The following is an 18,065-nucleotide window of genomic DNA, read 5'->3' on the forward strand; positions in this document are numbered from 1 at the left end:
TCCTCCAGGAAATACAGATATATAATGTTAAATGTATATAAAACATGTGCGAACATTTTTGCCATTGCAGTAAAAGTTAGACCTTTTGGTACATGTGCTTGGATGCTCAGAAAAACACTGACTTCTTAAAGCCATAACACGTTCTGGTGGACTCATGACAGTGATGACAGCATGTCTAAACACTTCATCAATGAGGAGTGTTAGTTTGCCTGAGTCTCTTTAATAAGCCACAAGACCTGATGCTAAGCCACGCTCCATTTTACAGCGCTACTTTCAACTTTAATGATTTCTTCAGATGACTGGATCACGTTGCAGTGAGACGACCTGATCCCCACTCCATACTTTCTACTCACAAGCCACTTGAAAAACTGATTTGCACCTTGGTCATGGAATATATATTCTGTACTTGAACAGTGTGGTTCAGACTTCAGACCCTATTCAAACAGGGGCCAAATCCAAGACCTAAAAAAAACCACTAAGGAAACAAATTACTATCTGCCGCTCTAAAATGAAATGAATCAAACAGTGTAAACACTGAGCTCTGTGCAGTGATGCAATTAGCTTTCACCTGTAGATTTTTAGAGCTTGCAGCCTTCACGTTCCAGGCCTTGTAGTTTCCCTCTGATTTCACTCCAGTGTGGATCAGGCATAATTCCATCACAGTCACAGGAACTGAGTCCATGGAAGACATGATTTTAGCAATCTTGGTGTTTCCTATCTACAGCACAAACCCCATTTAATCCTTAAACAGTAAAATCATAGTTATCTTTACTTCCACTTCCCATGTTATTTTAGTCATTTTCCAGCTCTATCATTTGAATTTGTGCCATAATATTTCCACCCTGAGAACATACTAATATTGGTGTTTGAGGTATGGGAATAAATAGAAGTTGAGTGCCTGGATTTCTTACGACACTGAGAGGGTGCAGATCTGTATTTCAGAGCAATTTTAGGACGGTCAGGTTGCTACTGGGCTTAATTTCAAGACTTAATAAAGCTACTACATTTGAGGGAAATATATTTATCTATGTCAATTATGTTTTGACTTCTGAGGTTGGGAACTGTCTCACGGCATGATGCTGAAAAAGCGACAGCTGTGTCTATGCTGGAAAGCAATAGAAGACTTGCACAGGTATGCTGCTAAAAAAGCAATCACATTAGAGGTAACTGCCCATTTTTAGATGGCAAGGGGAGTTTTTCAAGATCTATCAAGGACATCAACAAATATTTTTTCCTTTGTTGGTCAGTTCCTTCTTTGAAAATACGGGTCACGTATTTTCACAGCCTTTCTTTGCAGGCAAATGGGCTGGGTAACAGCTACAGGCATTTTTCTGTGTAAGGGAATTGAATAAAGACTGTCCACAGCTCTGCTCTAGAGCCAGGGACCAGCCGCAGAGCCAGCCTGTGGATTTTAACAAGCTGCTGCACAGCAAAGTTACAGCTGCGATTGACTTCAAACAACTGGGAGGCAATTGTTCCACAGTAAAACCTGATTTCTTCTTCTACGATTTTACCCGATGCTAGGCTGTAGTCGGCGTGGTCAAGGCATGGAAGCAAGCTTACCTGGGGGCTGGTGCTTGTGACCCCAGGAGTCCCCAGTAACCTCAGCCTGGAGCGCTCCAGGCACCACCGGGGGTTTACGTGTACTAAAATCTGGGGTCTCTGAGGCAGCAACTTTCAGGTCGGTCCCGAAGGCAGTGCGTCTGCAGTGCTGACCCAAGAGCCCTGGCAAGGGCTGGGGGCGGCTCCAAGCCCCTCGGGGAGAGCCCGTGGTGCTGTCGGCAGCCCCGGAGCCGGGGCCGGGGGCTGGTGCCCGCCGCCCGCACCCAGGGAGCGGGGGAGCCGCCAGCCGCGCCGGCCGGGGGCCGGGGGCGCTCCCCTCGCCCCCTGTGCGCCGGGCGCCTGGGGCAGGGATGGCCGGAGTGCCAGGCGTGCGTGGCCCTTCTGCAAAAAGAAGGGTTGGAAGCCCCTGCAAGAACAACAAACAAACAAACAAAAACCTGCGAAGAGGAAAAGGCTGTAATCAAGGAGCAGAGAGCTCTGGGGATTCAGGGGGTGGGGGTGGAGACGGGTGCAGGGCAAATGGGACTTAAAGACAGCAGACAGCACTAACTGCATATGATCAATAACCATCCCGTGTGGATTCCTCTACTCATCTAACATCAGCTAGGACCATGCAAATACTGCAACTGAGTACTCGACGAGAAAATCAGCTGAGCGTGTGTTTAAACTATGATTAATTATTAATATGAACAATTCTTTCCAATTAAATGTTTAATTTAATCCCCTCATGTCGACTTGTTTAGGAAACAACATGTTAGCTTCCAAAACGATAATGTGGGTGTAGGTTGATATCAACCATATATCATTCGTGTGATGAATTATCATCTTTTCTCTTCTTGCTTCGTTCTACCCAGCTGAGGCAACGAACAATTTTTGGTATAAATATTTATGACATTTTTAAAACGTTCAAAGGAAATTTGTCAGAGAGGTCCCTCGAAGCACAGGGGAAAATCACATCTCGGTGAAGATACTAATCTTGGAAATGTAAGTTCAAAAAGAAAAGCAGCTCCTATTTCGAATAGTAACTTCAGAAGAAATTAACCGTGACTAATGTTTCTTCCTGCTACCGCTCTTAATCTCTCTTGCCACGTCCTAGGCAGGTGCCTGCCCGCCTTTGCAGTGAATCTGGCTACCTCCTTGCACGGTCCTTTGCCCACCCTATGGAGGCTGTGGTTGTGCAGCTGCCTGCTCGCTGCGTTTGTGGGCTTTCCTTCCCCTGCCGCCTTCTCCTAAATCAAACCCTTCGGGTCCCGCTGTACCTAAACAGTCCCTGAAACCTCGGACCCCGCCAAGCCCGCCCTTCCTTTCCTTTCCTCTCCTTTCCTCTCCTTTCCTTTCCTTTCCTTTCCTTTCCTTTCCTTTCCTTTCCTTTCCTTTCCTTTCCTTTCCTTTCCTTTCCTTTCCTTTCTTCTCCCCTCCTCTCCTCTCCTCTCCTCTCCTCTCCTCTCCTCTCCTCTCCTCTCCTCTCCTCTCCTCTCCTCTCCTCTCCTCTCCTCTCCTCTCCTCCCCTCTCCTCTCCTTCCTCTTTTCCTTCCTTCAAGTACTTCAGACTTGGAAGAGCGACGTCTTGTTGAGGAAATGAAGAGCCTCGGGTTTTCAGTATGTGCGGCAATCAGCCCCTTTCAATGAGCCATCATATCTGTCCTTAATTTCGACTTTCCCAGGCAGTGTTCTCGTATTCCACTGTTTGAAATGTAGGAAGATTTAGCATAATTTGGAGGTCAGATTTCTAAATAAGCCTGCTTTAAATAACAAGCCCACACGGGAGATTGTCAGTATCTCTATTTTGTATACAGTTTACACACTGGCACCGCTTTTTAAAACCCTATATGGGGGTTAAAACTCAATTTTACAACCCCCATTTATATGAGATGTAGGTTTGACATCTGTTTGCCAGAGTGTTTTGCACTTAGCCTAACACCCACTATTAAATGACAAAATTGTGGCAGGCTGTCAAAGCCAGCTGACTGACAGCTGCTCTACTTTACAAAAAAGCCCCATTCAAATATTTGCAGGGTTGAAGCTTTCTGTAACGCTGTCGCCATTCTCCCCGTTATTTAGCATGTAAAATATAAGTCAAAGTTTTAAAGCTGCTTTCCAAAATGTTGCCATTTTTCCATATAAAAAGAGCGAGCGGTGGTTGCTGGCGGGGATCCAGCGCCAAACGCATTGGATGGGTATTTCGCTGGGTCCCCGCGTTCCTCCTATCTGCACAAACCCGATAAAACTGTCATTTAGCAGCGTTTCTTAATATTGCAGCTAATTAGAGCCGGCGTGTTATTGAAGTGAGAGCAAAAATCCACTTAAAAGAGAGGGGAGGGGGAAAAAAAAAGGGGGTGGAGTGGGGTGGGGTGGCTAAAATGTGTCCGCGCAGGCAGAGGAGCGCAGCCGGGCACGGCGCACAGCGAGACCCCCGGGGAGCCGGGCGGGCTGCGGGGAGGGGCGGGGGGGCAGCCCCGCGCCGTGCCCCTGCCTGTCCCCGCCGCCGGGGGCCCTGCGGGCACTGGCCCGCAGCCGGGGCAGCTCTGCAAGGACGCGAAGGGACAGCGCTGATGCCTTGGCCGAGGTGGCTCCCCACCTCTAGCCCGATTGATGAGGATGTAACATTTAATTCAGATCGTTAATACATGCCCGTCCGTTGTCCTGTTGCCCCTCCATGCGCGAATAAGAGTCTGTAAAGGCAACGGTGGTTTAAACCTAAAAGCCAACTGCTTTTTATTCCAACTTCCCTAATGATTGTGTGTGACCGAGCAACGCAAAATAGCTGGCGAGGTAACCTCTGCATGCTAAGAAGTCTTCGCAGCAATTGCTGGGGTTTGTTTGAACCCCGGGTGCTTTCCGCAGCCTTTGCCAGACAAGCAGGGCTCTGGCTGTCAAGCGAATCGGAGGTTAATGTTGGGGGTGGGGGGATGGGGGGCATTTATTAATTTTTTTTTTATGAACGAGGACTAGATCCACCCCCTAATAAAAGAAGACACTCCGGCGGTAGGAAAGCGGCTGTCCCCAGTGTCTCTTCCAAGTGCGGCTGGTGCCCGCCGGGGTAACGGCAGCCGCGACCCGTCTGGCCGCCACCGCCGGCTCCACGGCGGGGCAAAAACACCCCCCGGTGCCCCCCCCGTTCCCTCCCCGCCACACACCGCCCCCCTCCCGGCACGCACGGGCAGGCATACACCCTCCCACCAGCCAGAGCGGAGCGGAAAACGGGTTACTCTCAGCTTTACCTGGAAATCTTTAGCTGATTTGTGTCCATTTTAATAACCTCTATCGACTCTCTTTCCTAGAGCGCTCGTCATGGTGATAGAAGGGGACTGGAAAGGAGTATTAAGGGGAGGGGAAAAAATATGCAGCAAGAAAACTAGCGGCGCTGTCTAGGAAAGGGGAGGCTATCGCAGTGAGTGGTACAGGGCAGGGAAGGTGCGGACCCTCCGCAGCGATCCCGGGCGGAGGGGGGAGGCTGACAAAGCCTGGCTCCATCCCGGGGAGAGCGAGGGAAGGCAGGGAGAGAGGGTGAACGAGAGGGTGGAGGGGGAGTCTGTCGCTCCCCGGGAAATCCAAGTTTATTGTCAACAAAGGAGAGTCTGGCCGGGCTGAGCGCCTCCGTCGTCCCGAGCTGCCGGGGACCGGCAGGGCGCGGCGCGGGGGACGGGAGCGGGGTCCCCGGGGCGGGGGCGGCGAGGGGCGGGCGGGGGCGGGGGGAGCCCCGCGGCGGTCACGGCGCCGCACAGGTGCGGGGAGCCGCACCTGGGGGTGGCTCTTCCCTTCCCGGAGGCATGTCCCCCGGAGAAAGGGGCAGGGGAGAATGGCCCAGCAGGAGCGAGGAGGGAGAAAGGCAAGGTTAGAGGAGAAAGTGCGTGTGAGAGAGGGAAAGGGGAAGAGAAAGAGGAGGAAGGCTCCGGGCTCCACCTCCCCGCTCGGCGCGGCGCTCCAGCTGCTCTCAAACCAACTGCTCAATTCTATTCACCGCCGCGATGGAACAAAAAAGTGGCTATTTATTAGAATACTTGTTTGGTATTGTTCGGCGCCACACAAAAGGCGTTTCATTATGTTGGGGTGGGGAGAAAAGCCCCTCTCTTTTTTTTTTTTCCCTTTCCTTTTCTTTTTTTTTCTTTTCTCTCCAGACCGAAACAATAACTTGAAATTGTCTTTAAAGTCTTTTCTATCAATAATAAATTTCATTTTCTTCTCTCTCTCCCGCTCTCCCTCTCTCCCCCTCTCCCGTGCAGGGTGTGTGTGTGCGTGTGTGTGTGAGTGAGGGGGGGAGAGAGAGAGCGAGTGAGCGAGAGAGCGCGGATGGTGAGTGTGCGTGTGTCGCCGGGCACTCGTGGCTCGGGCACAGCCGCCTGGGAGCTGCGGCGGGGCGAGGGGCGAGGAGCAGAGCCGCAGGCGGAGGGCTCGCCGGCCCCGCCGCGCTCGGCCGGGTCGCGCTGCCCCGGGCCTGCCCGGGCACGGCCGGAGGAAGGTGTGAGCTAGGCTAGAGCAGAGGGAAAAAAAAAAAAAAAACAAAACCAAACAAACCAACAACAACAACAAATAATAATAATAATAATAATAATAATAAGGCTGCCCCTTGAGCTGATATGTTGGGAGGAGGCTGGAGCTGGAAGAGCAACTGTAAGTGTGCCTCTAACTTTTGAGGGGGTCTTCACCCTGTCTTGGGAAGGGAGGAGGGGAAGCTGGCGAGGGGAGGGCTTCCGAGTTACTTTTGCTGCAAGGAAGAGCCGTTTGCAATCACTGGGTTATCGGCTGTGACACGGATTTGGGGGGGGGGGGGACGGGACGGGACGGGACGACGGGGGGACACGCGACACGACAGTGTTTTGGGCTGCCCCCCTCCGCCTTCCCGGGGAAGACGCCTCACCGGGTTTTGAGGCGGGTGAGGGAAGCGGCGGCCGGGGCCGGGGCCGGGGGCTGCGGCCGGGCCGGGCCGGGGAAAGCGCGGGGGCCGCCCGAGCCGCTGCGCTCGCTCCGGTTACACGTTCCAAAATTAACATGTCGGTGCGCGGGTGGCGTTCGGTGAAAGGTGTCTTGAGCAAAGAATCAATTTCGCCGTGACTGACCGACGGGCTTGGCTGTATTAATACTGCCAAAACCGGGAAATCAATAGGCAGAGCAGCTCTCGGCTATTACAAGTAATGCCTGCTTAATCTCTGCCCCACGGAGCGAGCATTCACATGGGCTCTTAGCATTGCTAATGCGGCCGGGCTGAGACCGGCTCCATCTTCCCACGGAACGGGGGATCCCCGGATCCGGTCCCCTGTGAAGGTGACAGCTGCCGGGACCTTTCGACGGGGAGGCTGAGCCCAGCCCCTCTAAGTAAAAAGTCCCGGCGAAAAGAAAATCCCGGGGCTTAGGGCTACCTGGGGCGGTCCGACCCGGGGTCTTACCCTCCTCCCCAGCTCCGAGGTGGCCGTACAGCCTCACCCTATTGCCATAAAGTGTCGGGATGTTTAAAAGGTGAAATTGATTTTTCCTCTCTTATTTGCCGGTGGTGTTTGGGGTCGATCAACAGGCAATGGAACAAGACTGTGCATCTATCGATCAGGGAGGGGACGGGTTTTGGCTGAATCCCTTTTCAGAAACAGGTGTTTAAACATGATAGCGGCTCCAGTCAATTAACCCATTAAAAACCCCTTTTATCGCATTGATTCCCGCAGGCTGCCATAAAAGGTTGTGGTTTGAAAGCCTGTTTGTTAGGGGTGGAGTGGGGGATGTATGGGGGGTGGGGGGGAGGGGGGCTGAAGGGAGGTGGGGGTAAGTGCAAACTGTCCCCAAACGTACAGTAATCGAGCAGACAGTAAGATGCCAAACTACCGTTTCTTGTTTGCCTTCCCACCGAGCCAGGCTGCCCCGGCATATCGGCGCGCCCCGTCCCCGCCCCGCTGCCCCCGGGCCCGGCTCCGCCGAGGGGCAGAGCGGCCGCCGCCGTCCCCTGCCCGCCGGGGGCCGCTCGCCTGCCCAGCCCCTGGGGCAGCAATTGACACATCCCTCTCGGGAAAGGGGGCCCCCGTGGCGGAAGGCGCAGGGGGGCGGGAGGGGGGGGGGGGGCAGGGAGACCCCCGCCCGGGGAGGGGAGCTGAGGGCTGGGGCAGCGGGCTGCGGGCCGGCGCGGGCTGCGGGGGGCAGCTGAACAGTAGCCCTGGAAAGTTGCAGGCGCTGCTGTTCCCTGAACAGGACAGTCTGTGCGCGGCCTGCCCCCCCACACCCCCCGCAGCACGTTGCCCAGGTTTGCCAGGGATAGGGCTGTACGAGGTCTCTCTGCTAAAGGCGTCGGTAGCCCTGTTGTTATCCCGCCTTACGGTGGCTGCCAGGGAATCTGTGTAAGGGGAATGTGAAGTATGGGTCAGTGATCTGGTGGAAAACAGATCCGTGAAAATCACCCCTTCTCCAAAAGGCAGATAAGCACTGCATCCCGACTCCGGCCAAAAAGTTGGTGTCTCCGGTTGGTAGGAAGGAAACCGGGTTTTTCTCCTCGCTTCGCTGGGGTTCGTTATCCGCCTTCCCATGGCCAGAGAACTGCACTGGATGGAGCAAGAGGATCATGTATTTCCTCTGGGTACCTTTAATTTCCAGGCTAGCGGCCTGAGATTGTTTAGATGTTTCTAGTTTTCCCCTTGTTTGCTGTTTTCTGAAGTAAGCACTGGATGCGACTGAGAAGGTTTGAAATCGTGTCAAAGTGATGTTTTAATCTCATTGAAAAGTGTATTAAAGGAGAAGATGTAATTTGTATGGGATGTTTCGATGAAAGGAGAGATTGGAGTGGATGATACTTTTGCTCTCCTGTGAACCTCATGTCATGTTTATATTGAAGCCTGTGTAGCTAATCTAATTTGCAATAACAGGATGGCCTGCAAAGAAAGAAGCTTCTGTATGATTTAGTTTCTTTCTCTCCTCGTTTATTTTTTACACAAATACATTCTGACTTGCCCTGAATGATGCCTTTGCAATTTGGGGATAACTGGCGAGGATGCAAACCAGAAATATTTCCTCTGTGGTGCTCTAAACCCCACTTCTCCAAGCGATGCGCCACAGACATAAACAGCCAGGTCGCCCTGCCGTAAATGGGACGCCGCACTTTGGCTTGCAAAGCTCTTTTTTTCGTGACTGACATTTCAACAGCCCAATTTTAAAGATTAACTTCTTAATAACTCCCGTGTCGTACCAGTCCGACGAGCTTTCCATACCCGCAGCTCTTCTTTTTTCCTTTAAAAGTTTGCAGTCACAGAGCTATAATTTCAAAATATTTTCTTCATGGTAGAAAGTAAATTGCCGGGTAGATATTTTTTGTCTACAGGGGCTCTCTGTTAACACGTCTTGTAAAAAGTAAAAGGTCTGGCCATCCCTTTATTTGGGAAACCCAGACCCTAGAAAATAAGAGAGTGCAAACCCTCATCTCCCGCGAGATGTTTTGCCATCTGATTAGTACGTATTCCCCGCGTGTGCTTCAGTAATAAAAATAATAATAATAATAATAATAATAAAACCCAAAAAAATCTGAACAGACTTGAAAATTACAAGTTTTGTGTAAAGTAAAAAGGTGTATTCAGCCTGTTAATTACAGGGGGTTGTGTCACTGGAATGTTATCAATGACCCATTTAATTTTACTGTAATTACTGACAAAATAAGACAAGGATAGATCACAATACAGGATATTCCTCTTTCGGAACAACATTGTGCTAGAAGTCGAGCTAACGCATAACGCAAACTAACATTTTAGAAAACGTTCCTGTTGGCAAAACTTCGTTGAGACCCGGTTCTGCCTGCTCTGCCGACTCGTATCTACCACCGGGATGGGATCGGGCCCGTTCCAAGGCGAGGGGGCACTCCGTGTGCCCGCCAAGGGGTGAGGAGGGGGCAAGGAAGTCTCTTCTCAGGCGCAGGCTGACCGTCCCGTCCCGTCCCCCCGAGGTGTGCCTGGCCGTTCCTCCTGCCATGTCGGCCCCGCGAGCCGTGCTGGGAGGTGACACCCCCGGCACCGCCGGCCACGCGCCAGCCGGGACCCGCTGTCGCCTTGGGGCGGCCGCCGGCTGCCGCTGAGATCAAACGCGCGGGAGATCGATACTACTTTTAGGCGCATCGAAAATAGAAAGCCCATTTTCAAAGCCAGTAAAAACTAGAAAGGAAGGAGCGAAAACAGAAAGGCTGGGATATACAAACTCTTCGGAAAGGAGCAATTTATCGATACGGGGGGGGGGGGTGTGTGTATGCAGAATTCCTGCAGAAAAATGGCTCCAGCCGTCCTTTTATCTGACACAATAGATAAATAAACGGATGTACCTACACGGAGCAGCCGGATGCCCTCCGGTCGCTTTGATTTTGCCTAGAGCAGGCTGGCCCTGAGCATTCCCCCTGCGCTCCGTGTCGCGCCCCCTCCCCGGTGCCCGCTCCCCCTCGGGCGGGTGGCTCCTGGCAGGCGAGCCCCGGCCGCAGCCCCGCCGGCCCCGGGAGCGGAGGGCACCTGCTGGCTCTCACTACGACTTCGGAAACCTTTCGGCCCCGTCTCGTACCCACCCTCGCTGTTTCCCCGCCGTGCTCCCCGCCTGTGCCCCGGGGCACCCCCGCAGGGCAGCCTCAGCGCCGGTGGCCCGGGCTGCCCCTTCTCCGCCTGTTCCCAGCGCGGCGGCGGGCGACCCGTCGGTTGCGGGGGGCCGGGGAGGAATGCAGGGAGAACGGCCTGGCAGCCGAGCCGCCCCCCCGAGCCACTCCGGGGAGCGGCAGCGAAGTCCCGCAGCGGGGCGGCCGCTCGGGTCGCGCTGGTGTCGCGACAGCCCGGGCTGTCCGGAGCGGCGGCCGGGAGCGAGGCGCGCCGGGGCGGCGGCAGGACAGCCCTTACCCTCGTCACGCTTCCCGTTGGCTGGCACGGCTCTCCTGGGCGAAGGGGGGAGACATTTCTCGTCAGGGAATTTTAGCCCTTTCCTCCCCCCCTTTCCTTTATCCCCCCCTTCCCGTTCATTCATAAACCTGGTGGCTATAGACGCAGCTTGAATATTGACGTCTCTTCCCCCAACTGCTCCTCCGTTAACCCAATTACAGAATTCATCAAGAACTGTGTTGAATTATCTCTTTCCATACAGTATCAGCATTAGCCTAATTAAAAGCTATAATGTCTGATATAATGATTAAATCGTTAGCTCTGCTGTAGGGAAGCAATATTTTGTTTTCCCTTCAATTAGAAGCTGATTGAGGTTTTCAGAGCAGGTCAGCTGTGAAATTTGAATTATATGTGTGAGTACCGTTCACAGGGTGAGCCCCTACTCGAAAGCTCCAGAGATTCTCCAAACGCTTTTACCCAGCAAGCTGGGAAAAGACAACAAAACACGCAGAGAGCCTGGAGCTGATTTGGGACTGGGGCTGCAGCATCTCCCGGAACAGTTGTTAGCCCTGGAAAAGAAAGCGGGACTTTATTCAGGCGCCCTTTTTCTTCCATCCCTTCCGGGCTGGGTAGCGCTTAGTGTTCAAAACCGTGATCCCCGAGCTGCCCGGTCACGGAGGCAGGAGTGGGCTTCCCCGCTTGCCCTCACCCGCCCTCCCTGCTCCCTCCCGGGTGGTCGCTTCGGCCCAGGTGACCGTGCCCCGGGGGCGAGGGAGCCGTTCACCTTTGGCGCAGCCCAGCGGGTTTTGCAGTAAAGCGCCAGGGGAGCTGCAAGCGACCCCCGGTCCCGCGTCTCAGGCGGGCCGGAGAGGGATCAGCCAGCACCTCCCCCGAGCCTCTCCCCGTGGCTTCTCACCGTGGCGGGCTGGCGCTGGGCGGCCCCAGCCCGGGGCGAGGGTGAGGGAGGCGCGGCGGCAGCCAGCAGACGGCGATCGCCGCCTGCTCCGGGCCGCCCGGCTCGGCTCGGCCCCACCGCCCCTCTGCCCCCTCCTCGCCCTCGGGGGCCGAGCGCGGCGGGGGGCACGGCGGCGGGCGACCCCCCGCCCCGAGGGGGCGGCCCTACCGGGGGGAAGGGTAGCGGGGGGAAGTGCCGCCCGCCCGGGCTCGTCCCGCAGCGCGGACGCGGAGGGGAGCGGAGGCCGGGGGAGGCCACCCGTCACTCCGGGCAGCTTGCGGGCGGGCCACGCCGGCACCTGCCCCGTTCGTGGGCTCGGGAGGCGGCCAGGGCCGCTGCCGGACCTCTGGCCCTCCGCGGGCCTGCTCCCGGTGCAGGATCGCCTCCCGCTTCCCCTCTGGCTTCCCGGCAGCGCTCCCCCAGGTACACGTCTCGTCTCTCCGCCGGCCCTCCCCTGCTCCCGCCACCACCCACTGCTGCCTGTTTGCAATTCCACTTTCCTGCGGAAGGAAGGACCTCTTCCCTCTGGGCGCGCTCCCCCCTGCACCACCCCAACCCCGCAGACCGCTCCCCGCTTGTCGCCTCTGTCAAACGACACTCGCGAAACCGCTTGACCTCGTCCCTGTCCTTCGAGTCGGGATCTGCACCACGTTTACCACGGAAGAAAAGCCCCTGTCTGTCTCCCGAGCTGGTTCTTGCACCTCCCACGTCCCCCTCCCCAGTGGGGTGCACCTGGGGCAGAGGCAAGGGAGCTCTCGCCAACACCATCTTCTGATACACACACACCCCCACTCCCTGTTCTCCTTTATCCAGCCTGAAGGACCGTGTTCACGGCGGTTTGGCTGCCTTTAAGGGAAGGAAGGGGCTCCCGGAGCCGAGGAGAGATGTGTGGGGCAGTGGAGAGTGGGGGAGCCCTGCTCCGAAAGGGGGGCAGCCCCCGACATGGTAAGGATGAGGGCTGCCCCCGGCACCAGGGAAGGGTCAGCCCCGGCCGTGGGTACCCTGCGTGTAAGGGGGAGGGAAGCGGGGGGTGTATCCCCAATTCTCAAGGATGAGCATGTGTTCCTACGGGGTCCACCAGCTCACAGGGTGCACGGTACTTGTCCGGAAAAGGTTGCCCTACACCAATTCGTCCCATTTGTTTGTCAGGAGACCTTCAGGTACCTTTATATCAAAAAATTTCAGGGAAGAATACCACTAGGGCTTTGGGTGAATAATGTACAAGCTATGTCATTTATCTCATGGCTTTTACTCCCAGTATCTTCATTTGGCCATCCAAGTGGAAATGCGCCTTTCTGTAGTAACCTTCTCTCCCCTCCCCCACCTCTTCTACCCCAACCAATTACATTTTTAATACATCATTTAGCAATCACAGCAGCCTTGCTTGTTTTGCCCCTGCAGATGTGGCAACCCACCAGCTCAGGAAAATATCAACCGGAGCAGCGCAGGACCGATCCTGCACTGGCTCCCCTCTGCTCTTTGCACCCTTAGGGCCGCCTAGGAAATGAACAGAGCTTCCCCAAAAGCATCCCTACCCGAGCTCGCAGCAACACCCCAGCTGAGCTCAAAGGGCCCAGAAGCAGGCCGAGCCTGCAGCCATCAGAAATGGAGAGGCGCTTTCCTCTCCTCAGCAAACTCGGATTAGATTATCAGGATGAGATCACTATTCCATGACGAGCCATTGGAAATGGGGGGGGGGGGGGAGAAAAAAAAAAAAAAAGGCTAATCCTAGCCCAAAGCCTAAGGCTGGTGCTTTGTGCACGGTGCACGCTCCTCCTGCAGAAAACTTCTGGTGGTAATTACAGTAATTGGGGGAACTGCCGCGTGATTCCAGCCTTGGATGGCCACTAGGGTCAGGAAAATTATCACTCACGGACCAGGAAAAGAGCAAGGATGCCACATGTCCCTTTCTGCACCTGGCGAAAGACGATGGGGATGGCAGTTTTTGTGCATGGGCATTTGTGCAATGGACCGGCTGTTCCTATAGCTGCAATTAGAGATTACAGCATGAATTTGAGTGCAGACCACTTTCGTCCCTCTGTAAAATAACGGTAAACTATCTCACAGACAGCCAGGGCACAAAGATAATCTTTAAATGTTTTCCGGGTGGGGTGGGGTGGGTGGTCGTCATACTCCTGTACTTACTTTATACTAATACAACACGTTTCCATGTACCTTCATTAGTCTCAAATGCTTTTAGCTCCCCTAGGACTAAGAGCACGTCCAGCCTTTGCCTTGCGCCGGGGCCTGGGAGCAGTTTTGATGCCAGGGAGAGCCGTCTGCCCCCGCCCGCCCAGAGAGCCTCGGGGAAAGCTCCAGAACGGGTGGAGTCCGGGGGAAAAGGCATATTTAGGTGCTGCTCGCATTGGTGCGGTGATGACGAGGGGTGCCCGGCCCGGGGCGGACGGCCCCGGGGCACCTCATTCCCCCCCGAACGCCGCTCTACGGCCGTCTAAGTGTCGGGCGCGCTCGGCGGGAACGGGGCAGCCCGCAGCGCAAGGCCTCCCTCCCTCCCCCCGGCGGTACCCGGCGCGGAGGGGGCGACCGGTGTGTCCCGTACCCCCCGCCGCCCCGGGGCCTAAGCTCGGGGCGCGGCGGAGGGCGGGTCGTGTCAGCGGCCCAGGGCGGGGCGGGGCGCGCCGTGACCCCGCCGCCCGCCCCCCTCGGGCGCGGCGCGCCCCGCCGGACGTCACTGCTCAGCGCGCGCCATGCAAATCGCCGCCCGCCGGCGCGCCCCCATTGGTCGCCGCCAGGCGATTTAAGGCGGGCTCGGCGCGCCCTGTATGGCTGCAGCGCCGCTCGCCCGCGCGCCCGGCGGCTCCTCCTCTCCCGGCCCGTCCCGGCCCGTCCCCGGCCCGTCCCATCCCATCCCGTCCCGTCCCGTCGCGTCCGGGCCGCGGGAGGGAGACCACCGCCAGCAAATTACTGTGCCACCGCGCCACGGCTGCCGGGCTCGGCGCTTGTTTTGGTTGGGTTCTTTCCCCCACCCCCTCCCTCCCCCGACCCTCCTCCCGCTTTTTTTTTTTTTTTTTTTTTAGTTAACGTTTAAATACTTTTGTGGGTTTTTTTTTCCTCCCCCTCCTTTTTGCGTGGCGGTGTGGTTCTCCTCTCTCTTCTGCTCCGTTCACCTGCGATCAGCGGATGCAAGTCACACACGCTCCCTCCCCTCCCTCCCTCCCTCTCTCTCTCCAAGTTAGCAAAGAACAAAAAAAAATAGCTCCGTTAAGGATAAGAGCGGGAGCGGAGGGGTGTGCGCGCGTGTGCCGGGGAGAGCCGGGAGCGGAGGACACCGCCGACGGCTCCGCACACTCCTCCCTCCGCGCCAAGTGAAGCAGCAAGTTTGCCGTGCACCTGTTTGAACAGCTCGAATCCCCGTCGCCGCCGAGCCGCGAAAGTGATTTGCGAAAGAAAGGGAGAAAGTTTTTCGCCGGCGGGGTCGCCGATCGCTCTCCTCGCGGTTTTCTTCTCCTCCTCCTCTTTTTTTTTTTTTTTTTTTTTTTTTTTTTTGCACGGCGGTCGCTACCTAGATACAAACGGGTTTTGCCTCGCTCGCTCCCCGTCCTCCCGGGCTCCTCTATGTTTGATTCTTTTTTCACGCCTGGCGCCGGTGGAAAATAAAAAAGCTACTTGAATGTACAGCATGATGATGGAGACGGACTTGCACTCCCCCGGCGGAGCCCAGGCCCCCACGAACCTCTCGGGGCAGACTGGAGCGGGAGGCGGCGGCGGTGGTGGCGGCGGCGGGGGGAACAAAGCGAACCAGGACCGGGTCAAAAGACCCATGAACGCCTTCATGGTGTGGTCGCGGGGCCAGCGGCGGAAGATGGCCCAGGAGAACCCCAAAATGCACAATTCGGAGATCAGCAAGCGCCTGGGGGCCGAGTGGAAAGTCATGTCGGAGGCCGAGAAGAGACCGTTCATCGACGAGGCGAAGCGGCTGCGGGCGCTGCACATGAAGGAGCACCCGGATTATAAATACCGGCCCCGGCGGAAGACCAAGACCCTGCTCAAGAAGGACAAGTACTCTCTGGCCGGGGGGCTACTGAGTGCCGGCTCGGCCGGGGGAGGCCCGGCCGGCGTCGGTGTGGGCATGGGCGTCGGCGTCAGCCCCGGCGGCGTCGGGCAGCGGCTGGAGAGCCCCGGCGGCACGGCCAGCGGCGGCTACGCGCACATGAACGGCTGGGCCAACGGCGCCTACCCGGGCTCGGTGGCGGCGGCGGCGGCGGCGGCGGCGATGATGCAGGAGGCGCAGCTCGCCTACAGCCAGCACCCGGGCAGCGGGGGGCACCCGCATCACCCGCACCCCCACCACCCGCACCACCCGCACAACCCGCAGCCCATGCACCGCTATGACATGGGCGCCCTGCAGTACAGCCCCATCTCCAACTCGCAGGGCTACATGAGCGCCTCGCCCTCGGGCTACGGCGCCCTGCCCTACGGCTCCCAGCCCCACCAGAACTCGGCGGCGGCGGCGGCGGCAGCGGCGGCGGCGGCGGCCGCCTCCTCGGGGGCGCTGGGCGCCCTGGGCTCGCTGGTGAAGTCGGAGCCCAGCGTGAGCCCCCCCGTCACCTCGCACTCGCGGGCCCCGTGCCCCGGGGACCTGCGGGAGATGATCAGCATGTACTTACCGGCCGGGGAAGGCGGGGATCCGGCGGCCGCCGCCGCCCAGAGCCGGCTCCACTCCCTGCCCCAGCACTACCAGAGCGCCAGCACGGGGGTGAACGGCACCGTCCCCTTGACGCATATCTGAGCCCCCGCCGGCCGCCGGCACCGGCGCCGGGAGCGGCGGAGGTGGGCGCGGGCCCCGGCTCGGCCACCGGCCCCGGCCCCGGGCCGCCCCGCAGGACTGCGCACCCCGCCGCTGCCACCGCACGCTCAGCCCCTGGCCGCCCGCCCGCGCCCGGCCCGCTCCGCTCCTGCCCCGCTCCCGGCTTCCCCCCTCTTATTTTTGCCTCTTGCTCCCCTTCCCGCCCGCCCTCCCGCGCCTCTTTTTTTTTTTTTTTTTTCTTTCTTCCTTCCTTTTTGTACAGAAGAGAAATGTTTTGATGTTCTTGTAATAATAATAATAAATAATAATAATAATAACGAGAGAGAAAAAAGGTAACGGTTGCTTTACTTACCTTTTTTTTTTAGAAGGACTAGTTTATGAAACTAGTTTTAGACTGAACTTCTGTGTTTTATGGAGACTTTTTGTACAGTATTTATCATTCACCCAAGAGACATAGAGCGTTTATTTGCAAAAAAAAAAAAAAAAAAAAAGGAGAGAGAGAGAGAAAGAGAAAGGAAAAACAAAAACAAACCGACGGCGTAAAGACAAAAAAATATCAATAATAACCATACAAAGTTGTAGGCGATGCCAACTTTTATACCGCGCGGAACCGCTACGATTTCAGTCACGGATCGCTTCTTGCGAAGGCTTTTTATTGCCTAATTAACTCGAAGTTGATGGGGAAACAGTTCTCATTTATTACTCATGTACTAAGGCAAATCCAAAACAACACTTAAAAGTTTTTTTGTAGATGTTCTCGCGTTTCTGGATTTTTTTTTGTTGTTGTTGTTTGGGGTTTTTTTGTTATTTGTTTCTTTATTTATAAAACTTTTTTTTTTTCTTCTGGAGGCTGCAATGATTTTTTTTCTTGGGTTTTGTAAAACTTTATTGTATCTGGATGTTTGTTTGTTTTCTCTTTGGTTTTGTTTTCTTTTTGTATCATTTATTGTAAATGCATTGTGAAATAATTTTTATTTAGGCGTTACGAGGGAATTCAGATTGTGTATATAGTTTACTAAAAAGCTTTTCTGCTAAACAGAAATCCTAAGGATGCGTTCAATTTTGAGTTAAATAAATTTCAAAGCGGAAAAAGTCACCTGGTTTTTTTTAAAAAAGAAAGCAAAACCTAACCGGAGAGCATAGCAGTGTTTACCATAGCGTGCCTGGACATACAGCAGGTAAACCTAGAATATGGGGAGGAAGTTTTAAATCGGAGCGGCAAACGGAACGAAGTGCAACCCCGCCGTAAATGCCGGTGGCTCCTAACCGGTGTAAATCAGGAGGGCTGAAGGCAGATTTATTTCAGTTCTCGCTCCGTGCTGCGAGGGAAGACGACTCGCCGCGTCACCCTCCCCAGCCGTGCACGTTCGTTTTCTGGATTTTGCGGCCAGGCTGGCGGCCCGGCCCGTGCCCAGGGCCGTAACTTCTCCCCGGGGGGAGGCCGGGCGCTGCGGCCGGGCTGCCCGCCTCTGCCCCCGCTCGTCCGGGAGACCCTGCCGTCCCGGGGGGCACCGACCTCCCGGGGGGAGGCGAAGGCGCCGGCGAACGCGCCACTTCCCCTCCAATTAACGCCATGAAAAGCGAAAGCGCTTCGGTTTGAGCGTCCCGAAAAGAAAAGCGACCTCTAAACCCCAAGCCCGGAACGCAGCCCCGTCCGTCCCGAGCATCCCGGGGGGCGAACAGGGAGCGGTGGGGTCATGCGCTCCCGGCCCGCGCAAACCGGGGGGCCAGTTTCAGCGACTGGTGCGAAAGCTGTCGGGCAAAAACCCTGCGAGTCTGTTCATTGCAGAATGCTGTTCGGTGCTTTGAAGTCTAATTTAATTTTATTTTTTCTTCCTAGCTGTTGATCGGTACCTTTCGATATGCTGGAATTAAAAGTTTGCTGTAAACTTCGTCTGGTAGTAGTAACAGCATTAAGCGTTGCCTTTAAATATCATACGGTAGCAAAGAAATTTTTTAATTAGTCTTA

At 55.8% G+C, this 18,065-nt stretch overlaps 1 protein-coding gene across 1 annotated transcript; it reads left to right on the top strand.

Annotated features, from left to right (window-relative positions):
• The first annotated feature begins 14,959 nt into the window (after nucleotides 1–14,959).
• On the top strand, nucleotides 14,960–16,260 carry SOX1 (SRY-box transcription factor 1). Its single transcript, XM_014279655.2, has one exon. The coding sequence runs from the start codon at nucleotides 14,960–14,962 to the stop codon at nucleotides 16,076–16,078; it is 1,119 nt and encodes a 372-aa protein (XP_014135130.2). The 3' UTR covers nucleotides 16,079–16,260.
• Nucleotides 16,261–18,065: the final 1,805 nt, after the last annotated feature.

This window comes from Falco cherrug, chromosome 2 (assembly GCF_023634085.1).
Source record: "Falco cherrug isolate bFalChe1 chromosome 2, bFalChe1.pri, whole genome shotgun sequence".
Taxonomy (NCBI): Eukaryota; Metazoa; Chordata; class Aves; order Falconiformes; family Falconidae; genus Falco; species Falco cherrug.

What these genes read in the sequence shown, in the direction of transcription:
- SOX1 (XM_014279655.2), top strand. Translation starts at nt 14,960, where the DNA reads ATGTACAGCATGATGATGGAGACGGACTTGCACTCCCCCGGCGGAGCC.